The following is a 25361-nucleotide window of genomic DNA, read 5'->3' as shown; positions in this document are numbered from 1 at the left end:
ACCTTGACCATGTTGTAGTGTACTTTGACGATATTCTGGTCACAGGAACCAGTGACAAAGAGCATTGGGAGAATTTGGGCCGAGTGTTGGATCGCCTGAAAACCGCGGGACTGCGACTGAAGTTATCCAAATGTGAATTCTTGAAACCAGAAGTCCAGTACTTGGGCCACATCATTAGTGCGGCTGGGCTGCGTCCAAACCCGGCTAAGACTGAAGCAGTGCTGGAAGCCCCCGCACCCCGAGCGGTCAAGGAACTACAGTTACCTCGGGCTGGTAAATTTTTACAGAAGGTTTTTGCCAAACCTTTCTGCCGTGTTACAGCCGCTCAATAGTTTGTTGGCATCGGGAACAACATGGCGCTGGGAAACTGATTAAGAGCAGGCATTTCGGAGAAGCAAGGAGCTATTGGCCTCTGCTGCTATATTGGCACACTTTGACCCAGGAAAGCCAACTGTGCTTGTCACTGATGCCTCTCCCTTCGGTATTGGAGCAGTACTGGCGCAACGAGTGATCTGGAGAAGAGCGCTCCATTGGTTTTGCCTCCCGCAGCCTGGCAACCGCGGAGAAAAACTACAGCCAATTAGATAAGGAGGCATTGAGCCTTGTATTTGGCGTTACAAAGTTCAGGCAGTACTTATGGGGCCGGCATTTCGAGGCCGTCACAGATCACAAACCGCTGCTCGGCGTGCTCGCAGCAGACAAACCAGTTCCCGAATCCTGTTCTCCGAGAGTGCTAAGGTGGGCCTTGCTGCTGTCGGGGTACAGTTACGACCTGAAGTATAGGCCGGGTTCACAAATTGCACATGCCGATGGGTTAAGCCGGCTACCTCTGCCAACTGCCGATTTTGTTGTTGACTGCCCTGCCGAAGTGTTAATGCTGGAAGGAGTATACCCAGGGGTGCTGTCGTCAAATGCTGTTGCGGCAGCTACCTCCAGAGACCCGGTGCTGTCGCAAATAAGAGCAGCGTTGTGGTCAGGCTGCCAGATAAACCTAGGGTCAGAGGGAAGACCCTACGAGATGTGCTTTCATGAGATGAGTGTGCAACGGAATTGTCTATTGTGGGGCAACAGAGTCATTGTTCCAAAATCCTTACAATAGGAAATCCTCCAGTTGCTGCATGAGAGTCATCCAGGACTGTCCAAAATGAAGGCAGTTGCGTGTAGCCATGTGTGGTGGCCTAGCTTGGATAACGACATAGCGATAACCATTCAAAGGTGCCGTATTTGCCGGGAGCATCAAAGAGTGTCACGACCAGTGCCTGTCATGCCCTGGCCGTTCCCGGAGAAACCGTGGTCACGGCTGCAAGTGGACTATGCCGGTCCTTACAGGAACACCTATTTTTTTATCGCAGTCGATGCGTTCTCAAAGTGGATTGAAGTGTTCCCGGTCTCCACACCCTCGGCTGAAGCAACTATTTCCTGCATGCGAATTATGTTCGTACCAGATGTGGTCGTGTCCGATAATGGGCCAGCATTTACCAGTGAGCTCTACTCCACATTCCTCAAGAAAAACTGAGTGAGGCGAATGCTGGTGCCGCCGTATCATCCAGCGTCAAACAGTGCTGCCGAGCGGGCAGTGCAGACTGTCAAAAACAAGTTGCGGAAGGCTGGCCCTGGAGATATTCGCACTCAAATTGCCCGCATGCTCCTGACTTACAGGTCAACGCCTCACGAGGTCACGGATTGCTGTCCGTCGGAGCTGTTGTTGGGGCGGAAGCTGAGGACTGCGTTGGACCTGCTACACCCAGACCTCAGGACTAAGGTGCTACAGAAGCAACTTAAGCAGAAAATCAGATGCGACCAAGCAACAAGACCCAGGGTTTTGGGTCACCCTGGTGACCAGGTGTTCGCAAGGAACTTCCGTCCAGGTCCTGCGTGGCTCCCTGCAGTCGTCACCGAACAACGTACTTCGTCCATGGATGTTCTACTGGAGGACAGACGGCACTTAACTCGACATCTGGATCACATCCGCCAGCCCCCTGAGGAACTAAGTGCAGACAACCAAGAGTCAGGCAGCCCAGTAGCTACTGGTCTTGCTCCAAGCTTGGATGTGGGTCAGAGACAGCCAACTCCGGATCACCTTCACGACACCGAGTCTAGGCAAGATCCCAGGGAAGACGTGGCGAGGGAAACGGAACTTGCTGTCACAGCACCCAGTACTCCTGTCCTGCGTCGAAGTACCAGAATGCGACGACCACTATCGCGCTACTCACCTTATACAAATTGTTTGCATCCATAAATAAAGGGGGGAGGGATGTGATAAAATTAGTTTGCCGTTCCGGCGCCCGGGGGCGTCGATGTTGCAATGAAATAAATACGGTGCACATGACCAGCCAGTCATGTGTGGAACCCGCCAACGTACGTGTGTGTGATTCGGTCCGGTGACCGGCATGGGCCAGGACTACCCGGTTATCACAGAACCTAGTTTGCAGAACCTTTTTTTTTTCAATTATTTCATGAGTTTCTTACTCGGGCTAGATAGGTCGCATAGTATTTAAAAAGGTAGAATAGTTCATACCTGGTGATACTTTTTCCAAAGGCTGCTTCAGTGTTACGTCTATCCTAGGCCAATTTAAATATGTACTTGTCCCCCCAAGTTGCTACAAATCTGTTTTTCAAGCTTCTGAGATGACATAAAAAATTCCTCTAACTGGTCCAAATCATGGTTCTTCTCCTCCAAAAACTGCTCCCAAATCAATTTCAGCCGTCTCACCCCTGGACTCAGTGCTTCAAGCACTGGCATGGCTCTGCAGTAGAATGCTTGTCTGCAGCATAAGCAGCAATTTTTTAGGGGCGAAGCTCCTTAAGCCGTGGGTCTGTCCTTCCTCTGTGACCGGTTTGTAACCACTCGTCAACGTCATCTTCTTCTACTGCATACCAGAACGCGCGCTTCTCACGAGCTAGTATGCAGTTCTGGTATGCAGTAGCAGAAGAAGACGACGTTGACGAGTGACTCTCGTGCGTGTTCGCCTGTGTGGCATTCTTTCTTTAATGCGCGCGTTCTGGTATGCAGTAGAAAAGACAATGTTGACGAGTGACACTCTCGTGCGTCTTCGCCTGTGTGGTGTTCTTTCTTCTTTACTACGTCGTGGGTCTGTCCTTCCTCTGTGACCAGTTCGTAACCACCTAGTTGTATGACTCACTCAGCAGGTGGCGCTAGTGTGAGTGACGTCATGATGACGTCATTCGCACGTGACTGACGCGACGCAATAAAAGGCATTCGCTCTTGACGCGCTTCCTCTTTCGCAGCGGGTCACCGGATGGAGCAGGTGGCTGTAGACAGTAGACGAACAAAATAAAAGAACAAAATAAGAGTTGATTTGTATATACGCACACAGTCTCACGTCTTTCTTAAAGGAGTACCCTAAAGAGAGTGTCGTGGTGCTTGGGGATGCATTGCATATATTTTTAATACCGCTTCTTTCAACCAGCAGTTTCGGTTTCGGTTTCGAGAGGGCGGCTTCATGGTGACGTGTCAAGTCTGCCCGTGACGTCACGGGCAGACTGCAACCCACAAAATATGCACCTGCTGTCCTTTGCTGTCAGTCGAACGTGGTTCATGATGAGTGAACTGTCGTCCAGTGCCTCCGACAGCGATTTCTGTGATTTAGGCTGCATGCAGAACCCAGATTTCGCAAACCAAGTGAGCTGACTTGAAACGTCATAGGGCTCTCCATGCAGTGAAGCTGCCTTGCAGATGCTGGTAGATGAAAACTTTAAAATCAAACTTAAATATTTATACGTGTTTCCCGGATGCGGTGTGGGGAGAGCGTTAACACTACATGCCAAGGAAACCAAAAATGTCCGTTTTGCTGCACTTCAAAATCGTGTCAGTACTCCTTTAATGATGTAATGGGTGAACTTTCAAGGGAGGGTTACGGTTTTACCGATGTAGTCGAGAGTTCGACGGAATACCGTCTGGTCAGGTAAAGGCATGGTAAAAAACAGGTCACTGACCAATGTCAAAAAACAACAAAATGACGTTTCGTCATTTGTTGTTTTTTGACATTGGTCAGTGACCTGTTTTTTACCACGGTTTTACCGATGATCTCCCCTTCTCGAGCTTCGCCCACTTATTATCATTAATTCCGTGGATATGGCGTGATTTTTTTTGGAGGGGGGGGGGAGGGGTTGATCAGTCTTTGTGTATGTTCGTGCGTGTGTCTGTATATCCACATGTTTTTCACTCGGGGTTCGATTTCTGGTCGAACCCCAACATTTACGCTTTGCATCAATCGCGATCTTTGCATCAATCACGATCAATCGCGATCGGCGGCGAGAAAATCGCCGCTGACGCCGTGATCATCGTCAGTCAAGTAAGACACGTTAATTATTTGGCTTTTCCGTAGGTGCTAATGCTGTGATTCCGTCAGTTCGATAAGCGTACCATTTTACGCTCATGTTTTGCTTCCTTGTTCTTGCCTCGATGCTCCTCTGAGCTTCCTCATTTACGCCAAGTGTAGCATAAATTTGACGACACCTCTTCGAAAGCTCTTGGTGAGTAAGGGTTAATGCAGATTCGTCGTGAAGCCGACGCAAGTCAGTGCAGAGAAATAAACATTAGCACCTACGGAAAAGTATAATAATTAACATCTTACTTGAGTGATGACGATCACGGTGTCAACAGTGACTTTCTTTGCCCACGGCTCCCAGCCACTCGTAACAAAGTTGTGGCCCTCAAGGGCTTTTCTCGACTTCAGCTGTTCCCCGGAAATAAAACTCGTCCTCAAAACGAGAAATTCGTGAATGTCGGAGATGTTGACGTGCGGCCACAAATCCACATCGCTTACACAGTCGTCCGCACGAAGCGTGAATGGGTCCAGCCCACAGAGTCTCGTCTTTTCTTCATACTGCTCACGGTCTTTTTGGCACAGCGTTGCGGTGTAGTCTTCCTGTGTAGCAGACATTGTGCACAACGCTCCTTGGAGTTAAACTTGTGTCGTGCTCGCACTTGATCACACCTGCAAGCTACGCCCATGCTCGCAAACACGACTGCTACACTGCACTCCGCGGTCGCCTCTGACAAAAAAATGGCTGCCTACCCAGAGTGCACAGCGTCGCCGTCGTTCGTGCAAGCTCCCTATTCAGCACCATGTGCCATTTATGCAGGCTGGTATTGCTGCGGGCACGTTGGATTTGCATCTGTTTGTCGCCGGCGGAGTTCTCCTGCACTACACATCCCACCGGAAGAAGCTCCCCAGGAGTCTTTCAAGGTGGGGATACCCCGCAGTCTAAGAAAAGCCACCCTTGGCTATTTCCACGACTTGCGGTTGGCCGGAGATGCGAGTGGCCGTAAGACTTTACAAAAGTTGTGCCGCTCTGCTACCTGGCCAGGCATTAAACGTGACGCTCTTCACTCCATGTGTGACAATGCGTGAAGATTCGTGCGGGCAAGCCCCCCGGGCTCGTGCAGCCACCATCAAACCATTTCTTTGCCCGCAGCAGCGACTTGTGAGAGGGGGAGGCGGTCACACAACCGCAGGCTGGCCCCAAGTCACACCACCGGTACAACCTGCGGAAACGCACTTAAGCAACCTTTCTCCCACTAACAGGTAGCTGTACCTTATTCCACATACCATTATAGTGAATGGACAATAACCGCTAAGGTGCCCAGACAAACGTCCGGAAGTGGTAGAAGGCCCTTTTGGCCGACAATACCCTCTGATGTGTCGTCCAAGCCATAACCTGGCAAGCGCCCCCTTTGTTGGGCAGCAATGTTAGGCAGGCACCCTTTTTGGCCAGCTGGCTATTCCGGGGGCACTCCTGTCCCCAGCTGTGGCCTGCTTCCTGCCTTCTGCCCTGCAGCCACCTCCACCCTGCCTATCCCATCTGGCGGTCTCGGCGGCTGGTCCGCCCACTCAAGCATTGGCCCAGGCTCGAGCGTGGTCGCTACGGCTCCCGTTTCCTGGCTGCCTGCTGTTCCAGCCTGTTGTTCCTGTGAGCCCCCATCCCAGCAACTTTCGGCGATTGGCTGCCGCACGCAACTTGCCGCCACGCTTTGTACGTTCCCGGCTGCCAACCTCTCCAGACCGGCAAACTTCAAGCGGGCGAGTCCGACCATAGACTCATATCAACGGGAGCGTCATTTTCACCTTTGCGCTGTGTGGAACCGTTTTTCGGTCCTGGCCTTCTGGAAGACGACACCACCCTTTTGGACATTGCCCCGTTAGCCAGCCCCCTTGCGGCTGAGCTGACCTTGCCACTTGGCCTCTGACAGCCTCTTTCACAGGCTGGCCTCGGTCTTTAGGAGGGGGGGAATGTGGCAATCGAGCATGCCCTCCTCTTTGGCACCTCGTTCCCCAGCTAGCACGTGTGCTGGTGCCGCGCAGCTCGAGCGCCGGGAACTGCCATTAATCGGCGACATGGCTACCGTGGCTACGCCACCAGGCATTTTTTACTGGTGCGAGCCATGCGTCGGTCTTCCCCGCATGAAGCTACGTGTCCAGACATGTTCAGACAATGCTCACCACACAGCACGCTATCCTACGTCACTGCGCTTCGCCTATGCTCTTTGGCCGCCAGTGACAAACTCCTCTCCCATGAGATGCTCACAGGCCCGCACGAGAGGCTGACGCGCTGCTCTGGCAGGCGGCTTCTCATCTGTGCACTCGACTGCTGCCCTTTATATTGTCACGGGCGTTGAAGGGCAGCGAATGACGACGACAAAGTGCTGAGCAGAACACGCTTGGACTGCGGCAGCGTTGTACGCTTTTGCTGTCAAATATACCCTGAGTATATAGTTTCTTCCCCGTAATATCTTTGGTGGAGGTGCGGGGTGTTGTGTAGGGCAGGAGCGCGGCGTAACTCGCGGCGGGCCGACGGAGAGGCCGAACGGCGGGAGGGCGCGCGGAGTGACGACGCAAAGACCAAGCTTCGGCGAGACTGACGGGAGACTGCTCTCCCACGTTTATTGCAGGCGGTTTTAAGGAGGGAGAAGAAAGGCTATTGGAAGAAAGGCACGGGTCACATGACCGGCATGACCACGCCGGATTGGTGGTAGCAAAGAGGCATGGCAGAGACCCAGCTCCCCCCAGTAGCATGAATAGAGAGCACAACAGCACTGGTGTCTCAGCATGTCACCAGGGGTCGCACGACACAACACGGGGCAAGACTAGCTATAAAGCACCAGGAACTGGATCTTCGCAGCGGACGGCGCATTGCTGCTACCATGATGACAGACTAAGCGACCCAGTGTGAACAAGATCCGCCAGGTCCACAGCCAATCGTTGTGGTGCACCCCCGTGATCCTGGCACATTCAACGGCACAAGTGGCGTGGACGTCGACGACTGTCTGGCTCCGTATGAGCGCGTCAGCAGCAGCAACCGCTGGGACCCAACGCTGATGCTGGCAAACATCTTCTTCTACTTGCGTGGCACTGCAAAACTCTGGTACGAGACGCATGAGGAAGAGTTGACAAGTTGGGATGTCTGCAAGCAAAAATTACGCAATTTATTTGGGAAGCCAATCACGACAAGCAGCCGCAAAGAAAGAGCTTGCAACTCGTGTCCAGACTTCCACAGAGCCGTACATCACGTACATCCAGGACGTGTTGGCTTTGTGCCACAAGATAGACAAGGACATGCCTGAAGAGGACAAGGTCGGACACATACTAAAGGGAATTGCCGATGATGTCTTTAATTTCCTGCTGTGCAAGGATTGCTCGACTGTGGAGTCGGTCATTGCAGGATGTCGACGCTTCGAACAGGCAAAAAGTAGGCACGTCATTCACCGGTTTGACCGTCTTTCCAACACGGCGGCTACGTCCTCCTGCGAAGATTTACCCACGCTACATCAACCACCAGCTCCAGAAAACGTCACCAGGATTGTCCGTCGCGAACTCGAGGCTATGGCTCCCGTTATGTCCAACGACAGCACTACCGGAAACAGCCATGCTGTTTCATTATTACAGGCCGTGGTCCGCCAAGAGATCGCGAATATGGGCATTTCACCAACCCTTCAAAGTGCTAATGCTACTCCCTACTCGGCTTCTCCAGTCATTGCTGCTGCTACTCCGACCCTCCCCTCCGCGCCGCGAAGAAACCCAGCCGAATGGCGTACACCTGAGGATCGGCCCATATGTTTCACGTGCCATCGGATAGGACGCATAGCACGCTACTGCCGCAGCCGTTGGACCTCATCACCTCGATCAAGCTTCTACAATTGGGGATCCGGCTCTGAACGTGCGCCATATGCACCGTCCTTTCGCGCAGAGACAAGTGCGAAGCATTTTTCAGAACATCGAACCAGCCGATCGCCATCGCCCCAGTGTCGCCAGACCCGCTCGCCCCAAGCTCGCCGCTCTCGGTCTCCCTTTGACCGCCACTCGGGAAACTAGCCGGTGCAGCCCCCAGAGGTGATGCTGCATACACGACTTGGACTGCAAAACCTCCCATTACTCCTGACAAGCGACGTAACCTTCTTGAAATTCTCGTTGATGGTTTACGTGTGACTGCTCTTATTGATACCGGTGCACAAATATCTGTCATGAGTTCAAACCTCCGCCACCGCCGCCAAAAAGTTCTGATGCCTGCGATTCCTCCTACTGTCCGTATAGCCAATGGGAGTACTCCTGCTGAGCTAGGAATGTGCACTGCGCACAATTTCTGATCATCACACGTCAGTTCTGTTTACTGTACTAGAAAATTGCCCTCATGATCTCATCCTTGGTATTGAATTTCTGACCACACACGCTGCGCTTATCGACTGCTCTGCAGGACTTCTTCGGCTAGAACTCCCTTTGTTCTCAGATACTGCTCCTGCCGGCCCACCTCGTCTACAATCCCTCGAGTTCCTTCGACTTTCGCCGCAAGCCACAGTTCAAGTCCAACTTTCGCCATTCCCACCAGTACCCAATGGTGATTATGTTGCTGTCCCGATTCCTGACGTCGCCATGACGCGCAATGTCACGCTCCCCAACTGGGACCCAACCCAGTTGGGTCCCAGTTGGAGCCAATCAAACAGTTACAGCCAATCGAACTTCTTTTCCTGTCCTCAATTTTGGCTTCTCGACGCAAGTGCTTTCTCGCGGCATGTCACTTGCACATCTGACACCACTGGCCAACCATACAATTTCTGCTTTGACCACATATGCGCCACCAGATTTTTCAATGCCGTCATTCGCTTCACGTTCCTCTTGCGGCTGCTTCACGCCAATGATATCCGAGGAGCTCACTTCAGAGCAAGTCTCTGCTCTCCGCCACCTCCTCGTTTCCTACCAGGACATCTTTGACTTCGGCGACCGTAATTTGGGCCATACATCCAAAGTCACCCATCGCATTGATACCGGTGATGCTCGACCCATTCACAGACGGCCATACTGTGTGTCAGCACCGGAGCATGTTATTATACAACGGGAGGTGGATAAAATGCTTCATAAGGGCATAACAGAACCCTCTTCCAGTCCTTGGTCCTCCCCTGTTGTCCTTGTTAAAAAGAAGGACAATAGCTGGAGATTCTGTGTTGACTACCGTCATCTCAAACATATTACCAAGATGTGTATCCTCTCCCGCGTATCGACGATGCACTCGATTGCTTGCACAGCGCCAGATATTTCTCGTCAATCGACCTGCGCTCAGGGTACTGACAGATCGCTGTGGACGACCAAGACAAAGAGAAGACTGCCTTCGTGACTCCTGATGGACTTTATCAGTTTAAGGTGACGCCTTTTGGCTTGTGTAATGCTCCCGCGACTTTCGAGCACATGATGGACTCTCTCCTTCGAGGCATGAAGTGGTCCATCTGTCTTTGCTATCCGGACGATGTTATCGTTTTTTCCACCACCTTCGAAAACCATCTTACTCGCCTGTCCACAGTGCTTGATGTTTTCCGACGCTCTAGCCTTCAACTTAACTCGTCGAAATGTCACTTTGGACAACACCAAATCTGCGTACTCGGCCATCTTGTTGACGCTGCGGGCGTGCAACCAGACCCTGGGAAAGTCCGAGCAGTTCGAGATTTCCCCACTCCCCGCTCGGCCAAGGACGTCTGCAGTTTTCTTGGACTGTGCTCCTACTTCCGTCGTTTTGTACAGAACTTCGCCAACGTAGCCCGTCCTCTGACCTGCCTACTGAAAAAGGACGTCGCATTCACTTGGGGCCAACAACAAGTGCACGCTTTCTCATCCCTCGTTGCCATCCTCACCAACCCGCAAGTTCTGGCACACTTCGACCCTTCTGCCACTATGGAGCTTCGTACTAATGCCAGTGGCCACGGTATAGGTGCAGTGCTTGCACAACAGCAACAGGGCATGGACCGCATTGTCGCGTTCGCAAGCCGCCTTTTGTCGCCATCGGAACAAAATTATTCGATCACTGAACGAGAGTGCTTAGCTCTCGTCTGGGCTATCACGAAATTCCGACTGTATCTGTATGGCAGACACTTCACGGTTTTTACAGACCATCATGCGCTTTGCTGGCTCTCCTTGCTCAAGGACCCCACGGGACGCTTCAGCTGCTGGGCGCTGCGCTTACAGGAGTACACATTTTCTGTATCCTATAAATCTGGACAACTTCACAAGGATGCCGACTGCTTGTCTCAGCACCCAGTCGATCCCCCTGAAACGACAGAAGATGACCATGAAGCACTCGTTCTCTCCATTACAGACTTCATCAACATGGTTGCTGAGCAACGCTGCGACTCGTCTTTGCGGCCTATTATAGATGGTCTGCAATCTCCATAGCCTGACCGCTCCCTACAGATGTTCGTCCTTCACAACGACATCTTGCACTCCTACAACGGCCGCCCTGACGGTGCTGAGCTTTTGCTCGTTCCTGCGCATCTCCGCTCGGATGTTTTGGCCCAGCTTTGTGATGCACCCACCGCCGGCCATCTAGGGGTGTCACGCACGTATGACCGCATTCGCCGGCGATTCTTTTGGCTTGCCTCTACCGTTCTGTGCAACAGTACGTTGCGGCATGCGACCTCTGTCAGAAGCGCAGGACACCTGCGCTATTGCCCGCTGGCAGTCTTCAGCCCATTGAAGTCCCAGATGAGCCCTTTTTCCGAGTCGGCCTCGACCTTCTAGGCCCTTTCCCCGTCTCAGCCACCAGTAACAGGTTGATTGCCATCGCTACCGACTACGCAACGCGGTATGCTGTCACACGAGTACTTCCCACCAGCTGCGCTACTGATGTAGCCAACTTCATTCTTCATGACATCATTCTGCGTCACGGTGCTCCTCGTCAGTTGATCACGGACCGCGGCTGCTGTTTCCTATCTAAAGTAGTCGACGACCTCCTGCGATCCTGCTCGACCCACCACAAGTTCACTACAGCGTACCACCCACAAACAAACGGCCTCACCGAATGCCTGAACCGTACCCTGACAGACATGCTTGCAATGTATGTCTCTGAGGACCACCGCGATTGGGACATCAACCTACCTTTTGTAACCTTCGCATACAACTCTTCACGTCACGACACAGCTGGATTTTCACTTTTTTACCTGTTGTTTGGCTACGACCCGCCTTTACCCATGGACACATGTTGCGTTGCATTCTGACGCCGACTCATTGACTGCCTATGCTCGTGATGCACTGGCCCGTGCTGACATTGCCCGCCATCGCCCGGGATCATTTATGCGCCTCGCAGGTTAACCAAAAGTGTGGTTGCGATTGCCGACACCGCGACATGCAGTACTCTCCGGGGTCGCTGGTCTTGCTGTGGTTACCATCATGACGTGTTGGTCTACGCGAAAAACTGATGTCCCATTATGTTGGCCCTTACCGCATCATACGAAAGGCCACTAGCATTACCCATGAGATCACCCCACTCAATCCTATGTCAGCGACGGCTTCAGCCACGAGCGATATAGTTCATGTCTTGCGACTTAAACCGTACCCCTCTCGCCCCGAGAACTGATCGCACCGGGGCAGTGCTTCTGCCGCTGGCAGGTAATGTCACAGGCGGAGAAGGGCAGCGAATGAGGACGATGAAGTGCTGAGTGGAATGCGCTTGGACTGCGGCAGCGTTGTACGCTTTTGCTGTCAAATATACCCTGCATATATAGTTTCTTCTCCGTAACAATATGATAGTCGTAGCACCGCTGGCAAGCGTACTCGACCAGTCTTGCGGAGTTCTGCAAGCCCGTGATGGTCACACTATGCTGCATCTTGGGTTAATAAACCCGTGTTTGTTGACAACCTGCCTCAAGTGGCTTTTCTGCGCCGTGTCGGAGGGTCGACGAACCGGGCTGCAACGTCTTTGTTCGCTGCGGCAGTGAAGAATGTCATGTCCCTTCCCGGTCCCATCGTAGGGTAAGCTTCTCGCAAACTTATCTCCACAATCTTCAACAGCTCTCACCATGTTTGAGTTTCGTGAAATCGCCCGCATATCGCCTAAAGTCAAAACGAAGCCGCTGAAAGCCACATTCGCTGAGGACGAAACCGTAATCACTAAAGATGAGATCATTGCGTCCACGCAGTTCTGAAGGCACATGCGTAGCCTGCATCTGGAGCCAAAACGAAACTGGTGAGCACCGTGTTTGCTGCTGAATAAACCTGGCTTGCTAATGCACAATCATGGACGGCGATTATGCAGTTCTGAAGGCACACAGCAAAAATGAAACTACTGCTCGTCGCAGCTTTGACTCCAGTTGCTATTGATGAGATCATAGATAAAGCCCACACAGTTCATTTGTGCCGAGTAAAATCGAAAATGAAAAGTCTGACGCAGCCGCTGAAGCCTTGGTCGCCAACAACGCAATTGTGGTAAGATTGTGGATGGCAACCACGCCTTTCTGAAGGCCCGCGGCTGTTTCGGTTGTTTGCAAATGCCGTTTTCACTCTTTGCATCACACATTTGCGGCACTTAGTCCTTGGCACCCTCCAAGGATCATCCTAATGAACCGGGTTGTGGCCAAATATGACTGAATTAATGAGAGTTTGATGCCATTAAACAATACACATGCTTCCAAGGACAAGAGAACACGTCTGAATGACTCAATTTTCCTAATTATACGTTTTCGAATGAGCTTTTACTGTGTCATGTCAAAATACTCACTTGTCAGGGTTCCTGAGCCGTATAGACGCATTGAAAATGCGCAGCATGCCGTCAGCTCGATGCAGAATTCCATCCGTATCATGATCATCCCGCCAGCTGGCCTCATGTCGCAGGAACTCGCCAAAGAGCTTATTGGCTGACAGTTCTGGATGTCTGGCCACCCGCCGCAGGAACATCTGCGCATGTGACATAATGCAGCATTTCTCTACTGATGTCCAAATAACTACATCAACAAATAAGAAAACAAAAGTCTTGTTCTACACCAAAGACTGCACAGCTGCACAAGAATCATTCAGAAGTTCCATGTGTCTGTTTTTCTACTGCCCGAAACCTAGTCAAGACTACATGTCACTCAGGTATAATAGCAGATGCTGTATATCCGAGATTAGTACAGACGAACTTGCTAATAATATTACAAGTTTTCACGATATACTAGATGCAGCAATGAGAAGTCGCAACACTGTAATCTTTTGTTTGTCTTCTGTAATGGAAGAAACTACGAACTACAATGTTCATACGCCGCATTGTTCGTTAAAGCAATTAAATCTGATACTCGTGTGTGGGAAGCAAAAGGAATGCCAGAAAAAACGAACAAGGGCTGCCACACTGACTTCAGTAGCCCCAATAAGAGAGCCACTTTTCCAGGTTCCTCCACACTGCCTACCTGGTGCGCCCATGTTCCTTCCATCCGGGTCTAACACAAATGAACGGTCAACATTCTGCGTGAAAGATCCTATTGCGTCCCTCAAGCTGTGGATGTAAGGAAAAGCTTGTGAGCCTGGAAGAATACTGGTGCTGCATGCTGACAGCACACACAGTAACAGTAGGCAAATTAGCATGCTTGCATGAATGGCATCCTTTAACTAACACCCTATCTGGCAGATAATCTGGCTGTGCAAGACAAGACAGCACTTCATTCCAGCCTGTGAAAAGACCACTGCCACTTGTTGCATGTCAATGAAATAGAGTGCGCAAAGATCTGTGTTCTATTCTATCTTGTGCAACAGGCGAGGTCCACTCTTCCACTTAACAATACCATCCGCAGTTGGAAGGAGGAGGCACAGGCTGCACCACCTATATAATAGTAACAACTTCCCCCTACGTGCATCCTAGGTTATGTAGTGAAGAGCAATGCCCGGCCACATTGGCAACCATGGTGTGAGATTGCCTGGCTTGCTCTTGTTCAGATGTGGCTTCGGTGTGCAACACTTTGCTTGCTTTACATTTTGGAGAAGGCTGCTGTTCGCCCACTTTGGAATTGAGCAGCTGAACTCAGCCCAGTCAGACTCTGGTGGCCAGTGTCAGTGACATCCTGACCTGTTCAGCAAGGTGTTGAAGACAGGCTGGAATTGTGCAAAAGAACGACCATCCTCAACAACGGGATGATATTTTGAAGCTCCACAACACAATGTATTATTTGATAGCTGTCACCAATCCAAGTCTGCACATGGGCTGGGTTCAATAATAGCATCACACGAGTTTTCGGCTGCCCTGATGTGTGCAAGCTTCATACAGAACAACGCTCACGAAGTCAATGATGGAAAAAGCGAACAGCGTCTGCCATCTCATTTGACAATGCCTTTTGTAAGCTGCTGTGAAGGCACTGCTCTTCAAGTTATTGAGCTTTGCTAAGAGTTTGGCAACCTCCACAGACAGCACCTTCTCACATGACACCCACCTGTGTTTGGTGAAACTCTCTTGAGCAAAGCCATTGCTTCTGATCTTCAACCAATGCTCTGCCAGATAAAGGCTTTCATCCATACTGATTTCCTTTGCCTCTTTTTTTTCTCTGGGGTTTAACGTCCCAAAACCACGATATGATTATAAGGGACGCCGTAGCGAAGGGCTCCTGAAATTTCGACCACCTGGGGTTCTTTAACGTGCACCTAAATCTAAGTACACGGGCCTCAAACATTTTCGCCTACATCGAAAATGCAGCCGCCGCGGCTGTGATTCGATTCTGCAACCAGCAGTCGAGTGCCATAACCACTAGACCACCGTGGCGCATGGGCGTCCGGAGGGGGGTGCAAGGGGGGGCAGCTGCCCCCCCTTGGAATTTTGGATAATAATTTTCTATGCAGTAGCAGTAAGCTACACAGCTTGATTAGCACACTCCAGTCCCGCATATCCGCGTGAAACATCATTCAGGATTACCAGCCTACTTTGCACGTTTCATACTGCTATGGACTAATCTTGCCGGTCATGTCATGGCAATGAAACAAAAGCTACCTATGCTGTATGCCCCCCTCCCCCTCCCCCACCCTCTGCTGATGCACCCCCCTGGAAAAAGTTCTGCGGACGCCCTTGCCGTGGCGAGGCGATTTCCTTTGCTTCAGAAACTTGTCTACATACACATGCTTGAAGTGACTGCCCCTTGAATCCTGTACTTACCAGAAGGCTTTGGGGACCAATGAGCAAAACATATTCATAAAACTAGACAGAGAGTTCCCAAATTGTAAAACAAGCCCAAATTCATAAACATTAAACAAAATTTGGCGTGTTGACAAGTATGTCTGTGCAATGATATCATTACGAAGTAGGTGATCGTACAAATTTCAGTATAAAATATAAATATATTAAAGCATTTCCGAGCCTTCCCATGTGGCAAGCATGTTTCTACAGCTTGAAGACTATAAGCAATCTTATTAAAGTGAGCCATACCTCTAGGCCGGCTCTTCTTCTCTCCACAAACTCTGGGTCCAGGGTGTCTGTGGGCAACTTCTGCCAGCGGAACTGCACCTACGAAGGTCAGGCACTTCACTGGTGAGCTCAGCCTGTCTAAAGCAATGAAAGCGCAAAGAGAAAACAGTCTTTTCTGCTTATTATAAAGAAATATTAAAATCGCATGTCTAGTAGAGTTTGGGTGTGCTGTAAAACAATAGCACAATCATGGCAACATGTTAATATTTACTAAGCAGATGCAGAGACATGAAGAAAACAGACAGAAAAGATGATTTTATAAATGAAGTAAATGTGTTCAGGGATGAAAAAGAAGAAACCTTTACACTAGTGGTTCAGGCAAGTTAGAATATAAAGCAATTTTTGGAGCAGGTAAAAGGCTGCCTTGGAGCATATTTGAACCAGCTATGGAGCTGGCATAATTGTGTTATGGAGCAGGTTTGGGACAGACAAAAGAGAGCATGAGATCACTTGGAGCAGTACAACAGTAAGCCTCTAAGCACACATTCTTGCTAGCACAGAAACAAATGCTGCTCTAAATGTAAACAGGTGACAAGACCAACAGTTCGAGAGCAGGCATCAATTGTAGCCACACCACACGAATGAACCTCAGATGCTGACTTCATAGCAATATACAAGTTGCGCATTTTGGTGAAGTATTATGACAAGGCGAGCATTACACGAACAGTTTTCGCATGCAGATGTGAGATGTGCATGCATACAGTGTGCATGCATACAGTTTTTGCATGCACGAGCAGTTTTGCAGATGTCAAAACGCCAGTAGAAGCAGAAAAATCAACCTAACCAGAAAACCAGCAATCAACCAACTTAAAGAAGGGGAAAAGGCACAAAGTCATGAAAAAGAACCTTCTGTGTGGAGCTGCATGCATGCACAGTACATTCTGCCATCAGCCCAACTTATTATATGGCTGACTTCCAATCGTACTCAATAATTGTAAGCCATTAGGCGCACAAATAATCGCATAACATGGACACCAAACATGGGAGCAAGTGTACGCACTAATAATGAACACAACCAATAGACCAAGTATCGCGGCTCCGCCTACGCTATCGGAAAGCTTTACTGTAATGCATTTAGAATGAAGCAAATTGAAGGTAGAGCGCTCGTGGTCGAATGGTGGTCATCGTGCAGTGAAACAGGAGCCAACGGCAGGGAGCGGTGATAGATCCAACCAGCTATAGTTACTGTAAGGGAGCATATGCAGTAATTCTACAACCAGCAGTGGCGGGGGAGGGGTTATGTTCTGCAGTGTAGAGGTACTGTGATCACAAGACTCCCACCATAATGTGCTGCATGACTGCCATGCTGTTCTTATGCAGCATAACAACTGTCGAAGAGTGCAGTCACCAGCAGGGGAAGTGGGGGGTATGTGCGATGTGTTCCTAACGACCCTGCACCCATTAGATCCGCATCTACCAGAGCCCAGGTTCGCAATCTGAGTTTTGCGACATGCTACCTGACTGCACACACAATTGTAGTTTGCAATGAGTGTGAGTCAGCTGGGAAGTTTTGCAAGCTCATAGCGACTTGTCTGGCCTGTTTTTTGCTAACTGACAATACGTTGGCTGTTTAAACAACGTTTTATAAGGGACACTTGAGCGCAGCCATGCATTATTTGTCACTTACAGCGCATCTGTGCCTGCTTGGCTCAGTTCCCATTATGGTGCCCAGAATAGTGGCTATACACTCTGGTTTACACCGAAATAAGCCAATTTCCTGAGCAAAATGCTCGACGAGCGGCAGTGGCACCACATCGTGCCGGAAGAGGGCTACACGGGCACGCAGGCTTAGCATTATGATCGGTAAGTCGAAGAACACTGCACAGCGAGAAAACAACTTTTTTTTAATTTTTAAATAAACTTTTGCACATCCGAATATTCATTTGCATGTCCACCATGCAGTGCTTAAAGCGCTAGCCATGCCAGCATACGTGCCATTATGATACGTATATTGGCCAACAAGTGACGGGCCTCCCACGGCGGCTGCAGTAACTACCAAGCGCGCCATGTTAAAATCAGCCAATGGTGTGGAACTTGTGTCAGTGACGCAGTGATTTTGAGTCAACAGCATCATTTGTCAAGAGAAGAAGAAGTGATTTTTAGCTGACTTTGAGAATTTATTGTAAATCCCAGGCCGCGTGCTGCGCTATAACGTTGGGCTCGCGTGTTCTCGAGAGCCTCGACTACCAATCGGCAGCATTTTCTGAGCATGCTGAAAAAGTGTTGCAGGGCCCTTAAGACGTCATGTTAAACTGTCAATAACAGAGGTCACACATGGTGGCACTCATATTCTGCTTTATACAAAGAGAAAGAGCACATCGGTGGAAACAAGAGATGGGGGGGCGTCTGTTACGGAAAGCTGTTGGCAAGTTTGGTGCTAGACCAAGAATACTTTAGGCCAAAAACGCTCCACTGACACGCAGGCAGCAGGAATATCAAAGCAATGCCTTATAAAAGTCATGCCCACATTTAATGGCTGCTAGTTTTAACGAGCAAGCTGAGTGACTTTCAAACGCTGGTTACCCCTCTCACAGACAGGTTTGAGTAGCGGAAACTTTGGTCAAGAAGCTTCAATTCTCAGAAGAAGTCGTGATTAAAAAAAAAATGAGCAGAAATAAACGACATAGGACCAAGAAAGATACACACACCACAAGCGCTCACTCGCAACTGAATTTTATTAGACGAAAGAACGTACATATATACATACATCACATCGCGCATGTCACAAGGAGTTACAGGCCTACAACCCTTGCGCTCAAGGTTTTTTTTTTTTAATCATGAGATACCAACTAGCCCACCTAGCCATATTGTTCAGAACAAGTCCTTCCACAAGACGAGGACACAGAAGTGTGTCGTAGTTCCGCATATTCATCGAGTTTCCCACAACTTGAAAAATGTAGGAGTGCAGGCCAATGTAAAGGTTGTTTCTTCTGTCCCGAAAGACCTGTCCTGCTCATGCAATATGAATCGTTCAAATGCAAAATGAGGTTGTTCTAAGAGGCACAAAAATCCCTTCATTACGTATGCAGCAAGTACCCTCTATCAGATACCTCTTTCATGTGGCATGCAGTACATAGGACAAACTGGCCACTGTGTTAATGATGGGATCCAGGAACATGCTTGTAACGCCAAGAATGGTTGCGGTGGTTTCTTGGCCTGCAGCACATGTGGCTGCAAGCCACTTTTGCATGATACCATTGTCATAAGTACATGGACAAAATATAGAGGAGGAAGAAGAAGGAGTAAATGAAGTTACAAATGAAGAAATACAGGATATAGAAAGAAAATAGTGATTGAAGAAGGAGAGGTGACGTGGCTGGGAGAGAGAACGAGCAGGGGCGGTGACTGCTAGCAGGGCTCCTGGCAAGGACGTACCCCAGTATTCGCAGCAACACCCCGTGAGCTGCAGGGCGCGACCGGGAGTCGAGCTCAGCCCAGCGACGTCACCCTCGTGAGGACGTGCCAGATGTGCTACTACGCCTCGTAGGCTGCATATCAAAGGACAAGCGGTACAGCTGCTGCGGTGACTCGACGCTGCAGGGACCCTACGGTGCTGCCCACGACCGTGCACCAGCAATGCGACAGATTTCGCGGACACGACGAGCCTTACGACTCGACACCGGAGCCCCAGCTTGCCACACGTGATGCACTGTAAATATGACTGCTACTTTTTTGTACATAGTGCTTAAAGGAGTGTTATAGTTATTTTGCGTGCCTTTTGCTATGTGGGTTCTTCATATTTGGGTTTTTCAGTTATAAAAATTTTTCGTGCTCCACAATGTTCCGGTGTCGTGTTTTTCCATCTATAGAGACCATGACAACCATCATCATAGGAAAAAAACAGAAACAAACTAACATGTGAAATTATCGAGGCACAGTGGGTTTAGATAAGGGCCTGACTGCATCAGCACACCCTCCCTCAGGCTGTGTCAAAAAGAATTAAACTTCCTGAGATTGTAAGATGTTTGCTCATGCCAGTTGTGTGCTTCTGGAATGGTTTTGTTTGTTTCTTCGCATCTCGAGAGTATATATCTGTACGCTCTTCGAAATAAAGTTTGCTGAAAGTTAGCGCTCGTCTTCGTCCCTGCCCTCATCCTGTGCCAAATTTTTGCGCTACCTGAACAGTTAGGCACTGTGAACCATGATGGGATTCACAGAAAGGCTTTGGATTGCAATTTATTGGCTTGTGTTCCACAGCACATGATCAGACTTCCTTCCGTTCAGCTCACTTGCGATAATTCAGGTACCTAGGCACTAGTATACACAGCTTGCAATTGTTGGTTAATAGCCAACAATTGTGAGGATGCCTGTGTGCATCGTCACACAAGACACCCAGAATCCTCCGGAGACCAGTACTGCTGTCTGTTACAGAACTTCCATGCCCATAGTTGGCTTCAAACCAGAGCCACCTAACGTCAACTATAGTCGCATACAACTTGAGAAGTCTGCGGCATTTCCTCCTCAGAGGCAGATGCACACAAGCCTGCACCAATGGGCACGCACTCTAGACTGACATCACGAGCTGGATGGCCTTTGGAGTACACTGTCGAGTGCATGAGCAGGGCTATTTCTTTAGTCACTGAGGTGATTGGCAGTCGCGCTTCGGTCGTCTGGACGGGGCCTCTCCGGACTTCTTAAGTTGTATCCGACTATAGAGCATGTTAGACTATGTGACTGAATTCCGTACAACTACTTCAAAGTGAATCAATGCCACTGTTGTCAGCAGCATAGGCAAAAAAATAATAAGGTCCTTTGTTTACGGGTCACTTGTACTGACTTTACAAAACTCTATTCAACCTGAGTTAGACTCAAACTTGCCAAAACTCTACTTAAATGGTCTGACTCGGACTAACCAAATTTCTGCTGAGCCCATGACACTTGAAATTAGTTAAATTACCAAGTGCAAACATCACATGGGAAGATGGCAGCTGGAAGTGATGAAAAATTGCTGAACAGGGAACCTTGCTGTAGCAAACGTTTTGGCAAGTGAATTGCAATTTATCGGCTTCTGTTTCACAGCACAGAATCAGAATTTTACTGATAGAAGTACAGGAATATTACATGTGTTTAGTATCCATAAGGAGGTCCCAAAGTCGAAATTTGACTGTGTAAATCCCATCATGGTTCACAATGCCTAAATGTTCATGTAGTACAAAAATTTGACACAGGACGTGTGAAATTTCAGATTTTGGGACTTCCTTATGTATACATGTCCAGACTTCCTTCTGTTCAGCTCACTTTTGATTATTCAGGTACCCAACAAAGCACTTGCAATTGTTGCTTGATAGGCAGCTTCAGAGATCACCCTTTTCATGGAAACAAACTGCCTGTGTGCATCATCACACACAACCTCCGGAGATCAGTACTGCTGTTCAAATGACATAAAACGGCCATTGGCTACAGAACTTGTATGCACATGGCTGGCTTCAAACCAGAGCCACCCAGCGTCAATAACAATAATAATATTATCTGAGGTTTAACGTGTCAAAACCACGATATGATTATGAGGGACGCCGTAACGGAGGGCTCAAGAAATTTCGACCACCTGGGGCTCGTTAATGTGCACCTAAATCTAAGTGCATGGGCCTCAAACATTTTCGCCTCCATAGAAAATGCAACCTCCGTGGCCAGGATTCGATCCCACGACCTTCGGGTCAGCAGTTGAGCGCCATAACCGCTAGACCACTGTGGCAGGGTTCACCCAGCGTCAACTAGAGCTACCTTTGTGAAGGTAGCAAATGCCTCCCCCACAAATGGAACATGTACATTCCGTGTTCAACAATTTTTCCTTGCTTGCATCACTAAGAGCAGATGTGGCTCTCCAGACAAACACACAAGGACTGGCCCGAGTTGTTTAGCTCATGCCGATCTATGGCCGATCTATGGACTCTGTGAGCAGACTGTCCTCATGAAGACACAGACCCTTGCATTTTTACAATGCTGAAAAAGCAATAGTCATAGCCACACTCAAGTCCAAGCCCCTTGATTTGTTGAGCTACCAATGGGGCCACAACAGAAACCCATACATACACTGGTATCGAAACCTATGCCTTCCTCTCCCTCTGCCTAGACCTGTGCATCGGTCCGAAAATTGTCGGCTGCGGCGCGTGAACGACGCGGGGTTCATCAGATCGGCGGTGGCGTGGCGCGGGAGGTGGGGGTGGGTATACTCAAGAGTTGGTGGGGAGAGAAATTTGTCCCTTGAATTTTGGAAAAAATCTGTTTCACCAAAAAGGCGAAGCAGTGATTGTGATAGGAGCATGCCGTAATGTAGCAGCTAACTCTTTTTGGTCCGATCTCACGTAATTCTACAAAACGCTGGTGTATGGGAATACGGCCGCTCCCAGGAGAGAAGCGGTTATCGTGTAGTTTATCGTATCAGCGGTCACAGCACGAAACGGTGAGATCACAGCGCATAGAATGGTATACGAGCCGTTTACTGTTGTCTGCCGAGATGGCGCGCCCTTATAGTAAAAGCTCCCAGTTGCTCAAGCCAGGCAGCGCGCCCCGGCATTTCTTCATGCTCCTTCACCCAGCGAAAGACGACCGGGGCATTTCCTTTCCGGTTGAGGAGCAACCGACGGCAGGACTCGCACACGGGGAGGTGGCCATCTTGTTTCATCTCTGCTTCAGCCGTGTTCTTCGCCAGCGCTTGCGAGCTTTTACTCGCAGGTACAACGTACGATGCACGGAGCGATGTTATGGATTCAGACTTTTGGATTTGGACGGCGACGGTGAAGACCTTTCCAGTGTCAATATAACTGTTATCGCAATAAAAAAATATGCAAAAACTGTGGAAGCGGGCTCGCCTTTTTTCTGGGGAGCTGCATCGTCTCTACTGTAAAGAGTTCGCCCGTTGGAAGAATCAACCAATCCGATGCCTTTTCCATTCTTTTTGTTCTCGCCTTCACTACCCTTCTTGCAGGCGATATCTCCTCCTCGTCACATATTTTTTCATAAAGCATGCGTACAATGTCAGCAATGAGCGTGGAGCCTCTTAGGATTTTGCGCTTGTCGGCTGCACCCTGTTATCTCCACTTGCGCGGTGGGAAACGCACAAAATGGAGCAAAATCAGTTGATTGCGCACATTAGTCACGCGAGACAAGGAAGAACGTGTAGGCGACTGCATGGTAAAACAGGGTGGGAGACCATTCACAACTGATATTTCTCATATATGGACCAATCAAGAGTGTGTGCCCTAATGATGTCACGTGAATCACAGTTCTGGCGTTACGAAGTGCGCCACAAACACAAGAAATGCCGAGAGAGAATAACGCGCTCGATTTTGTATTTTCAAAGGCTGTTTTGGGGCCCTTTGAAAAGACAGGGCGTGCAAACACAGACACAAGAGAGTAGTCAAGACACCACAAATGCCACCAGCAACTGAAAAAATCATACAGCGGCGGAGAAGAAGGTAGACATAATATTTATCTGTGCATTCCCAGGCAAGAGGCGATACCTGTCAATGAGAGGTAATAATAATGAGAGATAACTGTTCACTCTCTTGACTTCTCTCTTGTGTCCATGTTTGCACGTCGTGTCTTTTTAACATTAATACCTACCAACTAGCTCAGCTATCTGTTATTCTAAGTTTTACAGCGAAAGCTGTTATGAGATCATTTCAACGGCCGTTTTTGGTGCCGTAGTTGTCCGCCGCCACCGCCGCCGGTGTCTGTAACCGCTGTCGCGCGAAATAAGGAAGAAAAAATATCCAAGATGGAACGGGGTTCGAACCTGGGCCCTCTGCGTGGGAACCCAGTATTCAACCTCCGAGCCATGCCGGTGCTTAACCACATTAGCACATGCAATATAGCGTGGTAGAAGAGTAAAATAAGCACCAAGCGTCGCACAACGTGAATTCTATAACCAGGCGTCACACAATGTGAATTGCGCAACGAGTAGGTTGTTGAATGCTTCCAACCCATTACAAAGGGCTCTGCCATAATTCTTCATCGTCATCAGGCACAGCATCAACAAAGTGCACATAATGCCTTACATGCGTTTAGCAGGTACCAACGCTTTCCGTAGAATGACGAAAAATGGCACAGTGCCTGCTGCCCTACTTCACAGAAATTATGATGATTTATAGTGTAGTGGGTTCCTCGCAAGTGCACTTGCATTGGTTGCCAAAGAAGCCCATAAGCGCATGATCCACTTCCTCGGGGTCTCAGTAAAATTACAATGATTTATAGCGTAGTGGGTTCCTCGTAAGTGCACTTGTATTGGTTGCCAAGGAAGCCCATAAGCGCATGATCCATTTCTTCGGGGTCTCAGTAAAGTTCTTCCCCCCCCCCCCCCCCCGTCTCTCTCCCACGTCAACGTACAGTAAAACCTCGTTAATTCGAAGGCCTCGGGACCGAGAAAAATATCCCAATTAAGCGGGATTCCCAATTATCCGAAACAACGCGAAATCAAAGAAATCAGCCAGAAAACGTGATGTACGGAAGTCACACCTTTATTGTGGCAAGTCAGCCTACTTGGAGAAAAATTCCTCCATGCGTGACTGACGCGTTCGGTAGTTCCCAGCACTGAAAGTCATATTTTCCAGCCTGTCAATGAGGCGCAGCATCTCAGCCTCGCCGCCGTTGCACTCGACGAAGCTGCGCACAACACTCAAGGCATCGATGACATCCGCCAAAGGGGGTGCTCGGGAGGGCTCGTCATCGCTGTCAACATTAGAGGCCGAATCGGTCGATCTCGCAGCTATCTCGCTGTCGATGTCGGCGTAACACGTCTGCACTGTGCACTCGACATTTGCGTACTCGGAGAATCTGATTGGAGTGCACTCCTCGTCCGCGTGCAAAGCCTCATATCGAGCGCAGAGAGTCTCCCCTTCTTCATCAAACGGGCAAGTGACAGCGGTGACAGCAAACTCAGCGGAGGTTGCCTCTTCTTTCACAAAACCGGCGTGCTCAGAACACCGTCGAATAACGGTGGCCTCCACCTGCCTCTATGCGTGAACAATGAGGCAAATACCACCGAGGAGGTCAATGTTATACTCCTTTCCGTTGTCATAGCAAAGGAGCATTCGCTTCAACAGATTGTAGCGATATATTTTCCTGGTATGGTGTATGACGCCCTGGTCCATCGGCTGCGATAGCGACGTCGTGTTCGGGGGTAGAAAGACCAGCCTGATTGCCTGCAGGCTCTGAATGTCGCCGTGAGCTGGGCAATTATCGACGACGAACAAAACGCTGCGCCCTGCGGCCGCAAACTTGCGGTCAAGGTGCCGCACGTATTCTTCAAAGAGTGCAGCCGTCATCCAAGCTTTCTTGTTGTTTTTATAGATCAGGTCATCCTTGGATGGCAGTCGTGCATTTTTGAAACAACGAGGCTTTTCTGTCTTCCCAATAACAAGCAGTGGCAGCTTGTGCTCACCGCACATGCTTGCACCAAACAAAACAGTGATTCTATCTTTGTTCTGTTTCCGCCCCTTAATGTCTGCCTCCTTCAAAGCGAACGTCTTCGTAGGCAACATTTTGTAGAACAGAGCAGCTTCATCAAGGTTGTAAACATCTGCTGCTTCGTACTTGGCGAGTAGTGGAGCCAAGGTGTGCTGCTTCCAGCCGTCGACAACAGACTGATCCGCGCTGCCACTCTCGCCACAAACAGTCACGAATGTCAGGTTGTTGCGCTCCTTAAATCGGCAAAACCATCCATT

The 25361-nt window shown here is 49.5% G+C and overlaps 1 protein-coding gene across 1 annotated transcript in view; it reads right to left on the bottom strand.

Annotated features, from left to right (window-relative positions):
• The window catches only part of LOC119386441 (sorting nexin-4), a 188640-nt gene that overhangs the window by 117953 nt on the left and 45326 nt on the right, over nt 1-25361 (bottom strand). Inside the window, exons 4-5 of the mRNA XM_049413140.1 lie at nt 15661-15738; nt 13000-13175 (exon numbers count right to left, since the gene is read on the bottom strand). Of these exons, the coding sequence (XP_049269097.1) occupies nt 13000-13175; nt 15661-15738 (254 nt within the window). The remainder of the gene's footprint in view (nt 1-12999; nt 13176-15660; nt 15739-25361) is intronic.

Source organism: Rhipicephalus sanguineus, chromosome 3 (genome assembly GCF_013339695.2).
Source record: "Rhipicephalus sanguineus isolate Rsan-2018 chromosome 3, BIME_Rsan_1.4, whole genome shotgun sequence".
In the NCBI taxonomy this organism is placed as follows: Eukaryota; Metazoa; Arthropoda; class Arachnida; order Ixodida; family Ixodidae; genus Rhipicephalus; species Rhipicephalus sanguineus.
This window is presented reverse-complemented; position numbering and strand designations above follow the sequence as displayed.